The sequence below is a fragment of the Nannobrachium achirus genome, assembly GCF_963921795.1.
Source record: "Nannobrachium achirus genome assembly, chromosome: 5".
NCBI classification, from domain to species: domain Eukaryota; kingdom Metazoa; phylum Chordata; class Actinopteri; order Myctophiformes; family Myctophidae; genus Nannobrachium; species Nannobrachium achirus.
The window spans coordinates 7879696-7899698 of record NC_137814.1 but is presented as its reverse complement, the minus strand read 5'-3'; the positions used below and the strand labels follow the sequence as shown (position 1 = coordinate 7899698).

The following is a 20003-nucleotide window of genomic DNA, read 5'->3' as shown; positions in this document are numbered from 1 at the left end:
TTAGCCTAGCCGTGTTGTTGTTAGCTCGCTCCCACACACACTGTCACATTCACGATGCTAACTGGAATGCTAGCCAGGTTAGCCGCGGTTACCAGAGCATCTCATTCAACGTAGGAGTTCCAGACCAGCGTTCTTGTTGTTTTTGCCTTCTTCTTTGGCGTTAGCCACATAGCTAATAGTTGCTAACTTGTGTTAAGTTTTGGTTGTGAGTGAGTGACCTGTTAGTAACAACTCAATTCCACTTTGTGTCCACACTTTTTTTTTTAAACTTCTTCTAGTTTAAACAGTCATTTTAGACTACTTTCATAACGACCCAGGAAACTTGATCACATTGATCCTTTGGTTAAGTGTCAGGTCTGCTAGCATATCATCCCTGTCCACAGGCAGATATAATAACTATATGCCTGAGTGCTACTGGCTAACATCATAGGAAACCACAAGTTGTTGTTTTTGTTGGGTTCCTTGGGGCATCATCATCATCACAGCTGTGTGGATGAACTGCCCTCCTGTCTGGGTAGCATTGATTAATAAGAGAGGCAATCACCAGGTTACACATCAGCCTCTGAAGTGTCTTCACGGTCTAAAGTAACCACCATGGCCCCCAAGAAGAGACCAGTTCCCCTAAACATCACTCCTGCCAGCGATGGCTTGTCCACCTCCACCAACATCGACGCTGCATCTGAGTAAGTTGTGAGTCTGTGAGTCTGTGTGTGTGTGTGTGTGTGTGTGTGTGTGTGTGTGTGTGTGTGTGTGTGTGTGTGTGTGTGTGTGTGTGTGTGTGTGTGTCAATGAGTGTTATTAGACTGTATCTATGACAGCAATGTCTTACTTGCATGAGTTAAGCACATACAACCTGGCTGGTGTCCCTGTAGTTTGGGCCATGACATTATAGTCCATTAGTTCTCAAAGTAGGATCCTGCCCAGGGATCCTCAGGGTTGGTTTAAGGGGTTCTAAATGGGTACCTACAGGTCTGTAACTCTTGAGATTGTACAAATGGAACCAAATGGATGGACCCTTACAGGTCTGTAACTCAGAAAGTATACAAGTGGACTGCATTTAAATAGCGCTTTACTCCAAAGCTCTTTACATTACCATGTACTTCACATTCATACACCGATGGCGTTAGAAACCATGCAAGGCACCAACCTGCTCATCGGGAGCAGTTGGGGGTTCAGTGTCTTGTTGCTCCAGGACATTTTGACAGGTAGCCAGGATGAGCCGGGAATCGAACCAGAAACCTTCAGATTCCAAGACGGGCGCTCGACCTCCTGAGCCACTGCCACCCCTACAATGGAACCAAAGGGACTCGTAGTGGTCTGTAACTCAAAGTATAGAAATGGAGCCAAATGGACTCTTACAGTCTGGTGGTACATGTTGTTCCATTTCTATCTACTCTTCTGAGTTATGGGGTTCTTGATGTAAAAAAGTTGAGAAACACTGTTGCAGGCGACAACAGTAGAATATCTATATTAACTTAAGCTCACAACGCTTTGCGAGGCTTGTACATCGGCTATTTTCCCTGTTCGTCAAAGTGCGACGGGTTTAAACTTGTGCTTAAGCAATGTTTTAGTGTTCTCTTGTCTCCTTGTTGTTCCCAGGGCCAACTTGGAAGCGTTACAGAAGAAGCTGGAAGAGCTGGATCTAGATGAGCAGCAGAAGAAGAGGCTGGAAGCCTTCCTCACGCTGAAGGCCAAGGTGGGCGAGCTGAAAGACGACGACTTCCACCGCATCTGTGAGCTGGGCGCCGGGAACGGAGGAGTCGTCAACAAAGTGTGCCACAAGCCGTCTGGCCTGGTTATGGCCAGAAAGGTAAGCCACCATCATTAGTGGACTGTTGGAAATCAGTAGGGCTGTCACCATTATACATTTTTACATGACAATTAATTCACACAAATAATTTGAGATTACGTTTTAGTTTTGAGTGTTTTGTCGTTGAACACTGGAACATATAAATAATATTTATGTTTGGCTTTTAGGCTTTGAAGTCGCAGAGGACAATTATGACAAATGACCTAAATACGCAAAGAAATGACTGACATATTTAATCATTTTAAAAACAGTGGAAATGGCCAAATATATACTGGAAATGGTCTTCGTTGTGAGCTCGTAGATCTACTATAGAGTGTCCGCCTTGAGACTGGGAGGTCTGGGTTCGATTCCCTGACCGGGTCATACCAAAGACTATGACAATAAGACCTAATGCCTACTTGCCTTGGCACTCAGCATCAAGGGTTGGATTGTGGGGTCCCTGTGACATACTAGTGTCATGTGTGAGGGTGTACTTGTACATCAAGCTACAGAAACGGGACATCAGCTCCTGCCTTATGGGCCTCATGGCTTGGCAAGGCTTACTTACTCACAAGCCAACAGTAGGGGGGAAGAAAAGTGTATGTCATTTTGCACCAGAAACCCTCGCTCGCCACGCCCTCATTGCTGTGAAATTGGACACCGAGGTGAGGCGCGCTGACAGCAAGGCCTTGTGGCTCGTGAGGCGCGCCCAAGGAGCCCGTATGCGTGTCTGTACCCGCGCTGAGAAGCCCATGGCCTGGCTGGCGCACCAGCAAACGTGTATGAATATGGCCTATTAACTTAATTGCACACTACATGATGTAAACAGACTGGCTACAAATGGGCACTTCCTTCTTGCCAAAGGGACGACAGCGTCGTAGCCAATGAAAATTATGGTGTGGTTTGAGAAGCTTTCCGGTGCGTGACCGTAAACGTTAATGCAGGGGTCTTCAACGTTTTCAGGCCAAGGACCACTTAGCTGAGAGAGAGATGAAGCAGGGACTCCCACAACCCATAGATACCATATATCGTTTGACAGCACAATCATCATCATGTATTTTGGATTCGTGTCAATTTGTGTTTTCAGATATTTAACCACTTGAACCTTTCACTCTGTACTTAGTCTGCTCTTTTTCCCAACTACACCAAACCTCTTTGCCGAAAATAGCCGATCTACAAGCTCACAACGCCTCGCAGTGCGAGGCGTTGTGAGCTTGTAGATCTGCTATTTTTGGCTAAAGTTATCAGGATATGGACGCTAGGATTCAAGTGGTTAATATAAAAAAGGAGATAAGAGTTTCTATCACACAAAGATTTGGAGGACCCTCTGTAGTAACTCTGAGGACCCCCTGCGTTAATGTATTCTGCTCTGATTGTCTATGAAAGCACTGACCAAACCTGCCATGTGCCTTAAACCGTGCTTCCTCCTCCTCCTCCTCCATCCAGCTGATCCATCTAGAGATCAAACCCGCCATCAGGAACCAGATCATCAGAGAGCTGCAGGTGCTGCATGAGTGCAACTCGCCGTACATCGTGGGCTTCTACGGGGCCTTCTACAGCGACGGGGAGATCAGCATCTGCATGGAGCACATGGTGAGTGAGAGGATGCTTACAACCGTCCCCAACTCATAAAGACCTGAAATGTCCACGGGTTGACACTAAGGTCTCAGAGGCACTTGCCTGTCGGGCAAGTACGGGCCATGTTCTACCTGCCCAAAGTAGGGATGAGACGATATGAACATTTCATATCACGATTATTGTGACAAAAGAAATCACGATTTACGATATTATCGCGAACATATGCCAAAAAATAGCAGATCTATAAGCCCTGTTTTCGTCGCAATCCTAAGCCAATAATTTGATATCGTACCGTATATCCATTATATTAAGGCGCATTTGTGCAATGGTCGCGATTTGGGGCCCTGATTAACATAAAGAGCGTACTGGCTGAGGGTCGGCACCTGTCAGCAGGGATTGTTGGGCGGGAGGAGTAGGATGAAGGCTCTACGTCCTCCCGGTGGGGGCTCCTTCTCCTCACTGTCTGGCAGGTGAGTCGTTAGGACAGACATGTTTGTGTGGGGAGGAAACAATTGGCTTAACGACTACCGTGAATTGGGGGAGAAAAGGTCATAAAAAGAAGTAGGAAAAAAGCAAGCAGGGGGAAAGGCTGCTTTCCGTAAAGCACAGGTACATTTCACTTTGGTTTTTAATGGCTTGTGTCTTTTTAAATGAAAAGGGTTTGATCTGAAACTCTTAGCTGATGAAGAGACGTCTGGGAAACAACAAGGCAGTGGGAAACGTTTCCAGTTAGACGGATGACTGTTTAAAGATTTGTTTTTTGGGGGCTTTTTTTATGCCTTTATTGATAGGACAGGTAGACTGACAGGAAATGGGGGGAGAGACGGGTAGTGACACGCGGGAAAGGTCGTCCGAATCGGGAATCGAACCGGCGACGCCGCCAGGCATTCCATGCCTATGTGGCAATGCCCACCCATCTGACCACTTAATGGTTAAGTGGTCTGATGAGTGGGTCAAGTGCATTTTCAGAGCACGTTTATTTTATCGATCCATTGTGTTCCACAATTGTTTCAGGAAGGGGTCATTCAGGAGGTGTAGTTTCAGACAATACATTCTAGCATTCAGGAGATTTTGCTATAGTTGTCTGGCTGCACGAGACCAAGAACTGCTTAGTCTCGCGTAGCCAGACAACTATTCCACAATCTCCGAATGCTATATAGAGTCTGGAACGACAGCTCCCGAACGGCGAGTATCGGAAGTAGCCACTGCTGCACTGAACTGTAGTCCCATTGGAAACATAACAGAAACACAATAGCTCAGACAAAGTCATTCGAGCTGCCTATTATTGTTATAAGTGTATAGTTTAAGAAAACGTTTGAAAACATCATGGAGGTGACACCAATAACACCAGAGAAAGACGAAATAAAGCCCCCAGAAATGTTGAAAGGAGACATAACGCTTCCAGTAGTCATGTTATTGCTACTGCACCAAGGGAGCGGTTGCGTCACATCCGCTTTATCTCGCACTCATCGTTTCTTCTTCCGTTTGCCAGACTGTATGCCGGGAGCATTTGACCAAATCGCAGAGGCAGCAGTCTGGCCATGCGAGACTAAGAACTACTGGACTAGATAAATGAGGAGTCAGCTGACCTCTCCTCTCCTGTCTTGTGTAGGACGGAGGTTCTCTGGACCAGGTGCTGAAGGAGGCCAGAAGAATCCCAGAGGAGATTCTAGGCAAAGTCAGCATCGCTGTAAGTATAAATGTTACTATATCTACACAATGTTAGAATACATAAATACCTTGGTGATTTCTTTTTACACAGATTTGGCGTTATTTTAGACCTTACTCTGCATGTATTAAACAGCGGTGTTGCAGATTGTTATTATAAGAGTGCTCTTCTTTTTCTCTGAAACAGGTTTTGAGAGGTCTTGCTTATCTAAGAGAAAAACACCAGATCATGCATAGAGGTACGTTATTGTTTTCATCTTGTTCATGTGTTTGTATTTTATTGCTTCTTTTATTCTCAGGGTATTCACAACAACAAAAAGCAGAATCTTTTGAGCAATTTTTAAAACCCATTTAGGCCTAAGTCTGATTTGAAAAAAGCCTTAAAGAACTAAGTCCGATTTGGCCAACTGTTTTATTGGAAAATGTATTACTCAGCCTCTATAGCAGCTAGAAACAAAATTCCAAACATATTTGATAGCTTACACCTTTGGCTTTTCATAGGAAAAAAACCCAGAAAAGTATATATATTTATTTTTCCAAAAATGACTGAAAATGAATGAATGATATACTGTACATGTACTGTACACAAAAATGTGTTCCCCGCCTGAGGGGGTAACACTTTAATGTGTACCCGTCCATAATGGGTACAGTCAGATCTACAACAGCTCTGAGCTGTTTGTCATACGGCAAAGCATTTTATCGTGATCAAGTAAAGTTAAGGTTCTTGGTGTGTACAGCCCATTATAGCTGTGTATGTTGTTTAATCATTTTGTATCTTGTCTCCACAGACGTGAAGCCGTCCAACATTCTGGTGAACTCGCGTGGGGAGATCAAGCTGTGTGACTTTGGCGTCAGCGGGCAGCTCATCGACTCCATGGCCAACTCCTTTGTGGGGACAAGATCCTACATGTCGGTATGTTCTGCACCTCTCAGTAGGAGTAATAATAATCACAAACTTGATGTGTATACCTTTCATGACATGAAGTGCTTTGAACAACTACCGGTAAGCAAAAGAATATCAAGGCATAAAACATAAAAATATATTTTTTTGAAAAACCTATGTTTCTATGTCAGATATCTGGCTAGCCATCGTCAAAGAAAAGGTCCTTTTCACTTAACTGGAGCTCAGTTAGTCTGTTCTTGAGAGACTACTATGTCAGTGGTTCTCAAACCTTTTCATGTGAAGGACCCCCAAAATGATATGTATTTGGCCACGGACCCCCATCTCAAAATATTTAGTTCCAGGGACCCCCCCAGAAGCAAAATTTGAGTTACAATCGTTTGCTTTGAAAATACATATATTCAACATATATTCAAAGAAACATTTTCACGACTTTTTCAAAAATAGCAGATCTACAAGCTCGTGCCGCGCTACGAGCTTGTATATCTGCTATTTTTCACTGGTTAAAGCATTCAATAATTCTAGGCCTAAATGGGTTAATCCAGAGCGATTTACAGTAGTAAGCAAGGAAGAAGGTAACAGGCTACATCAAATGTTGACTCAAATAGCAATTTTGCCTTGCTTGTGGAGGTGTGTGTAGTTTGTAAGTGGGAGAGAGACAGACGGCAGGTTTTTGAAAGCATTTAACCCAATGACCAACAGTCACAGGTGACTCATATAGTAGGCATATGAAAATTTCTTGTCACGATTATTGTGAGATTTGGTAGATTGAAAAAGAAAAGAATACTGTATCAATAACGTTATCTCCAGGTCTGTTTGACCATTTATAGAGTTTAAATGGTACCGGGCTTAAATTGTGCCGGCATCTCGACAAATAAAAGGTGAATTGATCCCAGTGCATGACGGATACGATTATCGTGAGTGTTTTTTGTCATGATAAAAACCAAAAGAAAGTAAAAAAAGATCTAGTCAGCTGACGCCCTGATATGTTGACGTTGCAGCCGGAGCGGTTGCAGGGCACCCACTACTCGGTGCAGTCTGACGTGTGGAGCATGGGGCTGTCCCTGGTGGAGCTGTCTGTGGGGCGCTTCCCCATCCCGCCGCCGGACGCCAAGGAGCTGGAGGCCATCTTCGGGAGGCCCATCCTGGACGGAGCCGAGGGGGAGACGCACAGCACCTCGCCCAGGCCCAGACCTCCAGGCAGACCTGTCAGCGGTGAGCAACACAACACTAGGGGCTTGTGTCACGACTCACGAACAATTTTAAGTTGGTGATTCTATTTGCCTTTTAAGCTTTGTAATCACAAATTGCACAGGGCCGATCTTATGACAAATAAATTAAATATACAAAGAAAGACACATTTAATAATTTTATACTTAAAAAGAAAAGTAACAAAATGGTAGAAATAGTTGATCAACTATTTCTGCAATTTTTAGAAAATGTTTGAAAATGTATTAACATTTTTTCAATATCAAAACGATTATGCAATCTCAAATAATTGCGATTAGGTGATTGCGATGGGGCGGCTGTAGCTCAGGAGGTAGAGTGTGTTGGCCAATGATCCATGGGTCGGCGGTTCAAATCCCAGCTTCTCCTGTCTACATGTCGAAGTGTCCTTGGGCAAGACACTGAACCCCAAGTTGCTCCCGGTGAGCTGGTTGGTGCCTTGCATGGTTTCCACCGCCACCGGTGTATGAATGTGTGTGTGAATGGGTGAATGTAATGCACATTGTAAAGCGCTTTGGATAAAAGCGCTATATAAATGCACCATTTACCATTTATGTGTAATAATTGTGCAGACACACACAATTCAATTTCAATTCAAAGGGCTTTATTGGCATGAGAAAACATACGTTTACATTGCCAAAGCAGAAGTGTACACAATACAATACAATCAGAACAAAATATGTACAGGTGAAAACAGTTTTCATGCATCACGGTAACGTGCAGGTAGAGCAGTGATATACAATGGTTTTTAAGGTGGTTGGGTTCCATTTGATATCCTTCTCTTATCACAGCAGCTCACGAATCTTGCTGCTGTGTTTGCACATTGTTTTACTTCCCCCAGCAGGTATGGGAGTTTTTCATCATTGGTCATATTTTGAAACTCTCCTTGGGTGGTTATGATCTGTGGGAAGTATGTGTCTCTGATGTCTTGGTACAGCGGACAGGTGGTTAGAAAGTGTAGCTCAGTTTCCACACACAGCACTTGTGTGGGTCATTCACTTCTGGTTAGTTGACCATTGAGCTGACCTCCTGTCTCTTCCCCAGGTCACGGCCCAGCCATGGCCATCTTTGAGCTGCTTGACTACATCGTCAATGAGGTAAGACTCATGCTGAGAGCACAAGAACCCCAGCTTCCTTATTCTGTGTCATGTTATGATAGGGCGGAAATTCTGCAAAATTGCAGAATTATACTCACAAAAAATCTGCGCAATTTCCACCCGACCCTTCAAAGTAAGAGCGAAGGCCTATGGGAGGAGGTCGCGGCAGTCTGCATTCCTTCATCCCTTCAAAGTAATGGCAGTAATGTTCATTTATGTGTTCCCCCCGCCCTCTGTTGTGGTCAGCTAGTTTATGTTGATCTGTGTACCGTATTGAAAAGGCTGGTGACAATATTGGAAATGAAAAGTACCTTGTCATTTCTTTTTTTTAATCTTTAGTAGCTCATTTTTCCCCCTATTTCTTCCCAATTGTAGTCATTATTCTGATAAATTCCTCCCCACACACATTTGTGTGTTGTCACTGCTGTTGTATCCTACTGACTCACCTGCCAGTGAGGAGCCCCCACCGGGAGGACATACTGTTGCATCCTACTGACTCACCTGCCAGTGAGCCCCCAGGACATACTGTTGTATCCTACTGACTCACCTGCCAGTGAGGAGCCCCCACCGGGAGGACATACTGTTGCATCCTACTGACTCACCTGCCAGTGAGGAGCCCCCACCGGGAGGACGTAGAGAGCCTTCGTCCTACTCCTCCCGCCCAACAATTCAATTCAATTTCAATTTCAATTTTCAATTGAAAGGAGCTTTATTGGCATGAGAAAACGTACGTTTATATTGCCAAAGCAAGTATCACAAATACAATAAAAACAGTTGAAATGGGGAACATAATATACAGTTGGAGGGGGTACAGCATTGTGTAAACAGAGCATTGTGACATTTTATATATATACAGGGTACAAATAGCAGCATTATTTTCCTCAAAATGCATTTAAAGGTATCAGCTAGTCTAGATGTCAACACTCATAGGATAGCGTGCAGTGACCAATATCACCCTCCCCGCCCTGCCCGGCTTCCTTGAATCATGAATCAGTCTAAACAATATACTCTCTAAATGACAATCTGTACACGCACGCACGCACGCACGCACGCACGCACGCACGCACGCACGCACGCACGCACGCACGCACGCACACACGCACACACGCACGCACGCACGCACGCACGCACACACACACACACTCACCACACACACCACCCACACCACACCAAGTGAACTTCTCTTTCTGCATTTCAGCCCCCTCCCAAACTGCCACACGGAGTATTCACCTCTGATTTCCAGGATTTTGTGACCAAGTGGTGAGTCTGGGCTTTGTTATACTTATATTATGATATTTTACATGACTATTAATATTGTCACTCAAATTGCGATTAACGATTTAAATTGTGTTTGATGTTGACAATTACATTTCTTTTAGGCTTTGAAGTTGCACATGGCAGACATGACACATAACCTAAATTATGAAGAAAAAAATTATAAGAATTGACTGACATATTTGACAACTTTATACTTAAAAAAGTGGAAATAGCAGATCTACAAGCTCACATGAAAATGTTTGAAATAATATATGAACATTTTTCAACATGGAAAACGATTGCGATTATGTCAAATGATTGTGATCAGACGATTATGTAATAATTGTTGTGACTGGCCTAGTTATATTGCACACACACACACACACACACACACACACACACACACACACACACACACACACACACACACACACAGACACACACACACACACACACACATGTATGCATTTGCTACTTTGTGGGGACATTTCACATAGTCTACTATCTTTGTGGGGACATTCCATTCATTTTTATGCAAGTCCTGTGGCCTTACCCTAACCTCTATCCCTAAACCTAACCCCTAACCACACACACACACACACACACACACACACACACACACACACACACACACACACACACACACACACACACACACACACACACACACACACACACACACACACACACACATGTATGCATTTGCTACTTTGTGGGGACATTTCACATAGTCTACTATCTTTGTGGGGACATTCCATTCATTTTTATGCAAGTCCTGTGGCCTTACCCTAACCTCTATCCCTAAACCTAACCCCTAACCACACACACACACACACACACACACACACACACACACACACACACACACACAGCATGGTGGATTCATCTTGTGTCTGTTGTATATTTGACCTTTCCTCTCATGTTTATGTGATTCTCATTTCTTTCCAGTCTCATCAAAAACCCAGCCGACCGGGCTGACCTCAAGATGCTGATGGTGAGTGGTGTTATTATTATTCCACCCATTTTACCCGTCTAAGCTTGTTGCAACCTGACGTGTTTTTTCGTTGCAAAATGCGTTTTTCAGGGCAGAGAGAGAGGGAGGGAGAGAGACCCAGTGGTCCGAAAATAAATAAACATGATTGACATAACGTGAGGTTGATTTCTGCTCCGAAATTCGCTCCTATATTCGGCCGAAGGCGGAGAATTATTTAATACTTTAACTATTGAAAAATTAATACAAGCTCACAGCGTGAACATTTTTAACTCAAATATTTGCTTCTGGGTGGTCCCTGGAACAACGTATTTTGAGATGGGGGTCCGTGGCCAAATACATGTAATTTTGTGTGTCCTGGACTCCTTGACATGAAAAGGTTTGAGAACCACTGATTTAGAAGAAGGATTTTGAAGACATTTGTAGAATCGGGTCAAAAATAGACTTGCACAAATGTTCACGATTTTTCAAGAATAGTAGATCTGCAAGCTCGCAGCGCGGCACTCGAGGAAAACTATTACGGTAATTGCATTATGAAGAAATTACATTTATTTTAACTACCTTCAAAATGGCGTCCCGATTTTAAGCATGTCATTATAGGTTACACAAATAGCTGAACTACAAACTTGTCGTGTTGCATAGCAACGGGTTGTGAGCTTGTAGCATCAGCTATTATCACAGTGTGACTCCTTTATACGTTGGAAGTATAAACCAGGCTGAAATGGTTAAATAGAAATATTTGTCTAAAATAATTATTAACCGGTAACAGAGATTTTAACTTTTCTATTCCAGAACAATTAAAATATGACCATGTTTTTAGTTTCTCCCTGTAAAAAAGAAAAGTGGAGCCCTTTGCTCCAGTTCTCTTTGATGCTGCTTAACCCATTCAGGCCTAGAATTATTGAATCTTTTAACCAGTGAAAAATAGCAGATATACAAGCTCACAGCGCGGCACAGAGTGCCACGCTGCGAGCTTGTAGATCTGCTATTTTTTAAAAGAAATTGTGCAAATCTTTGAATATGTATTTTCAAAGCGAACGTTTGTAACTCAAATGTTGCTTCTGGGTGGTCCCTGGAACTAAATATTTTGAGATGCGCGTCCGTGGCCAAATAAATATCATTTTGGGGGTCCTTCACATGAAAAGGTTTGAGAACCACTGACATAGTAGTCTCTCAAGAACAGACTAACTGAGCTCCAGTTAAGTGAAAAAGACCTTTTCTTTGACGATGGCTGGCCAGATTGCTGACATAGAAACAAAGGTTTTTTTTTTTTCAAAAAGTCTTAGAAGGATTCAAAAGACACTTATAGAATCGGGTCAAAAAAATAGCAGATCTACAAGCTCGCAGCGCAACACTCGGTGTCATAAAATAATGATCCACAATTCAAAAGACACTTATAGAATCGGGTCAAAATTCTAATTTTCACGATTTTTCAAAAAAAACATCTACAAGCTCGCAGCGCGACACTCGGTGTCATAAAATAATGATACACAATAATGTGTACCCGTTCTGAATGGGTTAAGTCTCCGCTGTACTGCAAGACCCCTACCAGCCTCAACAGGATGAAAAACAAATAGTTCCCTTTGTGTTTATTCACTTACCTAACCCATCAAAATACACAAGACTTAAAAGTCATTCAGCAGTTATGATGAAAGACATGGCATTCTGGTTCTACTTTGTGTTGCCATTCATCTCTGCTCCAACAGACTGGCTTCTAATTCTGTCCTAAATCATAAAACAACAAATGGTTCCTGGAGCGGTGCATATGGCTTCTAATGCGGAGCAGATGTGAATTCTGTAGGCTTGCTTGTAAAAAAAAAGGTTTTGGGAACGCCTGTTCAAAAGGCATCACGTGACTGCTAACCTCCCCCCCCTGCTCTCTGAAAGGAATGGTTCAAATCAAGTTAGTCAGAATGGCAGGTGCAACAATGGAGTTTATTTAACCCATTTAGAACGGGTACACATTATGGTGTATCGTTATTTTATGATTTAACTATTGAAAAATAGCAGATATACAATCAATCAATCAATCAATCAATCTTTATTTATATAGCACATTTCATACAGCGAGTGCAGCCCAATGCGCTTCACAGATCAAAATACATTTAAAAGCAATAAGGAAAGGAGAAGAAAAAGAAAAACTATTTCACATAAATACCTATAAATACATATATGGCATATAAACATATACATATACATATACATATACATATACATATACAAGCTCACCGCGCAGCGAGCTTGTAGATCTGCTATTTTTGAAAAATCGTGAACATTGGAATTTTGACCCGATTCTATAAGTGTCTTTTGAAAACCTATGTTTCTATGTCAGCAATCTGGCCAGCCATCGTCAAAGAAAAGGTCCTTTTCACTTAAATGGAGCTCAGTCTGTTCTTGAGAGACTACTATGTCAGTGGTTCTCAAACCTTTTCATGTGAAGGACCCCCAAAATGATATGTATTTGGCCACGGATCCCCCATCTCAAAATATTTAGTTCCAGGGACCACCCAGAAGCAAAACTTGAGTTACAAACATTCGCTTTGAAAATACATTCAAAGATTTGCACACATTTTCACGACTTTTTCAAAAATAGCAGATCTACAAGCTCGCAGCGCGGCACTCGGTGCCGCGCTGTGAGCTTGTATATCTGCTATTTTTCACTGGTTAAAGCATTCAATAATTCTAGGCCTAAATGGGTTAAGTTTCATAAAAGTCAAGGTTTTTACATTCTGAGGGGACGAAAAATCCTGGGAGAAAAATATAATTGAGGAGAACGGTTGAGAGAATATGGCCAGTGTTTATTTTATTTTATTTTTTTGCCACCAGCAAAGTCACTGACGTCTAAAATGTATTGTGAAAAATACACCAATGTAGAACAGTGGTTTTTCAGGCCGCGACCCCCAAAATAATCATATTTTAACTTGCATAATTCAACTACTTAATAATACTATACAAAATAACTTTATACATATAAAGTTATCCTTTACTTACAGTATACTGATATAATTAAAAAAAAAACATGATTAGTGTAAATAGCCAATCTACGATCTACTAGCTTGTAGATCTGCTATTTACACTATTTTTGAAAAATGTTTGGAAATATGATGAACATTTTCAGCATGGATATTATGATGACAATTATCCAAAAAAGTATTGCGACTATAGATAGATAGATAGATACCTTACTACCAACACAACCTAATAGTGCAGAGAGTCAGAGACAAACCAAAAGTGTCCATTGGTCAGTGCTAAAAAGAGAGAGAGAAAAAAGAAGGGGAAAGAAAAAGTGAAAAAAGAGTGAAACAGCAAAACACCACATGAACCCTCCCTGGAAAGGTCCTTAGAGCAGGGGTCTTCAACACGGGGTCCGGGACCCCTAGGGGGTCCTCAGAGTTACTACAGGGGGTCCTCCAAATCTTTGTGTGATAGAAACATTTTTTCTTCTTTTTAACCACTTGAAACCTTAGCATCCAAATTCGGAGAACTTTAGCCAAAAATAGCAGATCTACAAGCTCACAACGCCTCGCGCTGCGAGGCGTTGTGAGCTTGTAGATCGGCTATTTTTGGCAAAGAGGTTTGGTGTAGAGGGGAAAAAGAGCGGACTAAGTACAGAGTGAAAGGTCAAGTTTATTATGTATTGACGGTTAAATATCTGAAAACACAAATTGACATGACTCCAAAATGCACTGACGATTGTGCTGTCAAACGATGAAACTATATGGAATCTGGGGGTCCCTGCTTCATCTCTCTCTCAGCTAAAGGGGTCCTTGGCCTGAAAACGTTGAAGACCCCTGCCTTAGAGGTCAGAGTCGGTACAACTATTGTTCCAGTTAAGTTAGCTTACAGTTGTCCTGGTCAAGCCAGGACTGTCTCAAATACTTGCCATCAGGCGATTATGTAATCACTGTGACAGGCCAGGGTAGAGTAAGCTGCTTCCCTATTTAGACCCTCCAGAAAAATGCAGGCAAAAATCCCTGATCATGCGGACTAAAATCTTTGATGATGCGATGAAATATGCCAGGTTTTATGTGATTTTATGCTGTGAAATTGCGGGGTGCCATGGCATTGGTCCGAAGGTTCCTTTGTCCGAAGGTTCATTTGTCCGAATTTGTTAAGAATACTATGCCTAACTCTATCCCTAACCTTAACTTCACTAACCCTAACTAAATTCGGACTAATGTACATTCGGACTAAAGAACCTTCGGACTAATGGGCAGTCCCCAAATTGCGGAAAGTTGCGGAATAATATTGTGAAAGGTTGCGAATTATGTGACATGCAAAATATGCCGCAAGTTGCGAAATATGCAAAAAGTTGTGAATTACGCATAAAATTTGAAAAAGATGCAAAATATGCGGGGGTTTATGTGATTTTTATGCATTTTTCTGGAGGGTCTACCTATTTATTGGTCCAACAAGGATGACGGTGTCAAACTGTGTTTCGTTTGCAGAACCACACGTTTATCAAGCGCTCTGAAGTGGAGGAGGTCGACTTCGCCGGCTGGCTTTGTAAAACCATGGGACTGAACCAACCCAGCACTCCCACACGCACTGCAGACTGAACACATGCACGCACACGCACACACACACACACACACACACACACACACACACACACACACACACACACACACACACGCACACACACACGCACACACACCTGTATCTCCTCCCTCAGGTAAACCCTCTGTAACAGTGGTATTGGGTTATGTGCCTCTGTCGTCTGAGAAAGAACACTTCTCTATGTGTTTCCGACACTCGACAGTACAAGCTAATTTGTTGGATCTGCGTTTAGGTTCTCCTACAACTGACCTGCCGTTTCATTTTTGTGATTCTGCGATACCGGCAGGAAGTTAATCATGTGCATACTTTGTCATGCGACAATTAGTGGAAATGGCTGGTCTAAAAGTTCACAGCGCGTGGCTATTTTTGTGGGGGGAACTGTTGGCTTATAGCGAGACGTCCTAAATGGGCACACGCCAGGTTGAAACGTGTCTAAACTGTACAAGAGTTGTCTAATGCTGCTGGCACACTAACACAACGACTCCTAAATGAAACGGAGCCCAAAACATCAACCAGCTACGTGTAGCCGTCGACTACATGTCAAACAAAGTCTGCTGTGAGACGCGTCCGTTCCTTTTGCAGTATAAAAATAAGTAAACCTCTCGATGTCGGGATCGTCTCTTTTCAGGATTCAAATTCAAGTATTCTCAAGTAGCAGATCTACAAGCTCAAGCTTGCGGATCTGTATGGCGCTCTGGTATGATCACCCAGGGCATACGCTTACGGAAGAAAACGCCAAACGTTATAAATATGGAGATGAGCGGTTTCTGCCGCGACCGCGGTTTTCCCGGTGAACCTAAGCACAACGGTGGGGGCCGATGGGCAAGGAGGGTCGCAAGCTTATGAGAAACTACTAAAATAAGACCTTAAACCTGGCGAAAACAGTTGTGTGCATTAGCGCAAGATGACGATAAAGGAAATCATTAAAGGGAAAACATTAAATTAACTTCTGAAAAGCCTACTAGGCCCTAAAACCTGGTGAAAACAGTTGTGTGCACATTAGATGAGGATAAAAGAAATCATTAAATGGAAAACATTAAATTAACTTCTGAAAAGGCTTCTAAGCCTACACTAGCCTACTAACTAGTAAAACTAGTGGAACCGCGATCTTGCCACACGTGAATAATTGTGTTTGTAAAAGATAACACAGACAATATAAATCCAATAGTCTAATAATGGGAAGAAGGGGTTATCATCATGGCCCCACATAACTTTTAAATATCTTGCAATTGGCGACGAGTCTCTTACGAAAAGAGTGCCTCTCAATACTTAAAGCTATTTAACCTCTCCATCATCGACCCACACTCCCACGCACCCACCGTTGCGCTCAGGTTCACCGGGAAAACCGCGGTCGAGTTTTTGCCAGACAGCGACTATACCGTATGTAGATTCTAACGTGGCCTGGCTGATCACATCAACATGGCAGCGTTTCTGAACAGTCAGTACTAGTCGCTGAGTAGCAGTGCAGCTCCAGCGCAGCTCCAGTGCAGCTGGCTGCATCAGACGCACCAGGGCCGCGTTGGGACGAGTGCGGGTCTGGCCTCGGTTGCACGCAATGCAATACCACTGCTCTACGCCAGGGGTCTTCAACAGAGAGGTTTTGTGTAGAGGGGGAAAAGAGCAGACTAAGTACAGAGTGAAAGGTCAAGATTATTAAGTGTTGACGGTTAATTAAATATCTGAAAACACAAATTGACATGAATCCAAAATACACTGACGATCGTGCTGTCAAACGACAGAACTATATGGAATCTATGAAAAGGTTGTGGGGGGGGGGGGTCCCTGCTTCATCTATCTCTCAACTAAGGGGTCCTTGGCCTGAAAACGTTGAAGACCCCTGCTCTACGTACCACCCCATGTATCAAACAAACACTTTTTTAAACCACAATGTTATCCAATCATGTCAGTGGGCAACTTTGTGTGGTCGTCGAGGATGGGCTTACGATGACCGCCAACGATTATTCCTTGTTAAATCATTTGTATTCGTTTCCTCTGAATGTGTTGGTGCCAATATAGAGGTGGGTCTGGGATTCATTTTCTTTTTAAGTTTGTTTGGGGTAATTGTGTGTGTGTGCGTCACGTAGCAGGGCCATCTAGTCATTTGCTCTTGGGAGAGGGAGAGTGGGGGGGGGGGTTAAAGGACAACTCCTCCCTAAAACACTTCTAGGCTCATTTTCCTACTTATATTGATCCAAAAAGACTGTTCATGGGGACTATTAGGCAGAAATGCCCCTGTTGTCCAGTTTCCCCAGCAGAACCCAGCAGCTCTCATAGCATAGAGTGGAGCCCATAAGCCTATCGCTTTTACACTATTTGTTGTGTTCAAAAGTGATTTTCTTTTTCATGAATGTGTTACTAGATGTCATTACAAACACATCCATGTCATCGTTGTCCCACACAAGCCATCACACTCTGCTAAACAGATGTTATTCTCTTATGTGTTTTGCTGAGTACCGGAAAAGATGCCCTGTGATTGGCCAGTACAGTCACTTTGATTGGCACCTGTGCCGAATGCTCACCCCAAAACATTATTTATGAGATTGTGGTGGCTTGTGTTGGACAACCAAGGCATGGATGTGTTTGTAATGACAACTAGTAACACATTCATGAAATCACTTTTGATAGTGTGAAAGCGATAGGCTTATGGGCTCCACTCTATGCTATGACAGCTGCTGGGTTCTGCTGGGGAAACTGGACAACAGAGGCATTTGTGCCTAATAGACCCCATGGACAGTCTTTTGGGATCAATATAAGTAGGAAAATGAGCCTAGAAGTGTTTTAGGGAGGAGTTGTCCTTAAACATATCTATGGATCTGTTCTAGTGGATTCAGATTGAATGGTTTGCCTATCAGGAATGCCACTCAGTGTGCCACTCAGTGTGCAACGAGGGTGGGCTCGGATTCCTCTGGGAAATTGTTGTTGTTGTTGTTCATGACGATATTCCCAAAGTCGAGCGTTCAGACCAACCCGCCTCGGACCGTTTTCCCGTCGCATGGATCTCGTAATGCCACAACGCTTTTTTATTATCTCACCAACTCTAAGCATAATGGGCGTTACAAACTGCTTATGAATATTCTTGTCGTAAAGAATATGCACACTTATCAGCTGCACTTCATAACTGTACTTTTCTTTTGTTAAGAGGTTTTATTTCTGATGTATTGATTTTTGGTAAAACTTTACTTAAGGGGGGGGGGGGGGGGGGTCTGTAATGCATTATAACACTCTTTACAGGGTTCCCACGGTCATGAAATTACTGGAAATATTTTGAAATTAGATTTTTTTTTTCAGTACTGGAAAGGTTTTGGAATTGATCAAGGGTCCTGGAAGGTCCTGGAAAAAATGGCTATGCATTGTCTTTGGTTATTGATTTTGTTAATACCTCTGAAGTGACAAATTAAACATGGGTCAAATTGTCAAATATTAGAGTGAAAATGGCAGATCTACATGCTCACAACGCCTCGAGTCGCAACGCGAGGCGTTGTGAGCATGTAGATCGGCTATTTTCACAATAAAACCGTGTTATACAAAATTCAATCAAATATGATTATTTCGGGGGTCACGGCCTGAAAAGGTTGAGAACCACTGGCATACACTACCTGTCTTTAGGCATTGCACATAGGAGTAAGCGACTCGTTATTGAGCTGAATTATTGTTATATAGTTCTGGAAATCGGGTTAGATTTTCTAGAAAGGTTTTGGTAAAGTTTTGGAAATGAATTGGTACAAATGTGTGGGAACCCTGGACTTAGGTTATGTGCTGTTGATGACCCAACACTTAATAATAATACTTCATAAACCTCGTTATAAGTTGTTATGCTTGATTGTAAACATTTATAGCGAGTGTTATGAAGCCTTATGTGCTTGTAATGCATTATAGATAGACCCCAAGTAAAATGTTGTATTTTTTTTATCCGGTCAGCTACAGAGTCCCTCTGTATGCATGTACTGTATGTATGTGAGGGTTAGGGGTGTGCGTACCGGTATGTATGTACTTTATGTATCGGAGGGTTCAGGTGTATGTACTGTATGCTTGTTAGGGTGAGGGTCTATGTATGTTTGTTAGGGATGTATTTACTGTATGCTTGTTAGGGTGAGAGGGTCTATGTATGTTTGTTAGGGATGTACTGTATGTATGTACTTTATGTATGTATTTTATATGAGGCTTCACAGCAGGAGAGTCACAGTGCGTTGTTCTCCCAAGTGTTCGCCACAACAATCAGGACTTGGTGTTAGTTACTGTACACGTGTAATAGATTGATTGACACATTATGTGAACTTGTTTTCATGCATTAAAGGTGTATTCAGTGATAATGAAAGTGGCCGGGTTTCCGTGTTCGAATGTAGTTCCAGACTCTGTAACATTAGGAGATGGTGTAATAGTTGTCTGGCTACGCGAGACTAACAGTATGTGAGGAATCGTATGCATGGGTGGTTATGTATTTTATTTTTTGGGAGGGGCAGTTGTTTTAGTTTTTTTTTGATGATCGCAGATTTATAGGAACCACACTTTTTGGACCATGTTTACAGTTATGCCCGATTCATGCTTTTGCTTTGTCACTTGTCACTTGTTTGTTTTTTTCTTGTTTTTTTTTTTTTTTTTTTCAAAAACAGGAAATTCTCTGGATTATCGGGCCTGGCAGGGAGGGACATTAGCATATTCTCGGGACTATCGTGCCTAGCAGGGAATGAGTTAAAATGTTTCAGCTGATGCTTCTGGTCTTACAGACAGACAGAACCTTGGGACATTGTCCCCTTGCTTGTCAGAGGGAGAGGACGCAAGGACAAACCTTGTGTCCTCTCCCTCTGACAAGCCGCCGGCCCGGGGGGGGAGCGCAGAGAGAGGGAGAGTTTTGTTGCCTGATAATATCCTCCTAGGTTGCACGACGACACTGGCTGGCTCGCCACTTAAAGGAGTAGTTTATTCTTTTTTTTTTTA

The 20003-nt window shown here is 42.7% G+C and overlaps 1 protein-coding gene across 1 annotated transcript; it reads left to right on the top strand.

Annotated features, from left to right (window-relative positions):
* Positions 1 to 531: 531 nt before the first annotated feature.
* On the top strand, positions 532 to 15544 carry map2k2b (mitogen-activated protein kinase kinase 2b). The gene is made up of 11 exons (XM_080727105.1): positions 532 to 683; positions 1600 to 1810; positions 3236 to 3382; positions 4980 to 5057; positions 5223 to 5274; positions 5824 to 5948; positions 6938 to 7151; positions 8208 to 8260; positions 9459 to 9520; positions 10466 to 10511; positions 14957 to 15544. The coding sequence occupies exons 1-11, from the start codon at positions 595 to 597 to the stop codon at positions 15065 to 15067; spliced, it is 1188 nt and encodes a 395-aa protein (XP_080583231.1). The 5' UTR covers positions 532 to 594; the 3' UTR covers positions 15068 to 15544.
* Positions 15545 to 20003: the final 4459 nt, after the last annotated feature.

Excerpts from the sequence above, each read along its gene's own strand:
- map2k2b (XM_080727105.1), top strand. The coding sequence starts at position 595 with ATGGCCCCCAAGAAGAGACCAGTTCCCCTAAACATCACTCCTGCCAGC. Across the intron at positions 1,811-3,235 it reads GCCTGGTTATGGCCAGAAAG|CTGATCCATCTAGAGATCAA; the intron begins GTAAGCCACCAT and ends TCCTCCATCCAG. Across the intron at positions 10,512-14,956 it reads CTGACCTCAAGATGCTGATG|AACCACACGTTTATCAAGCG; the intron begins GTGAGTGGTGTT and ends TTTCGTTTGCAG.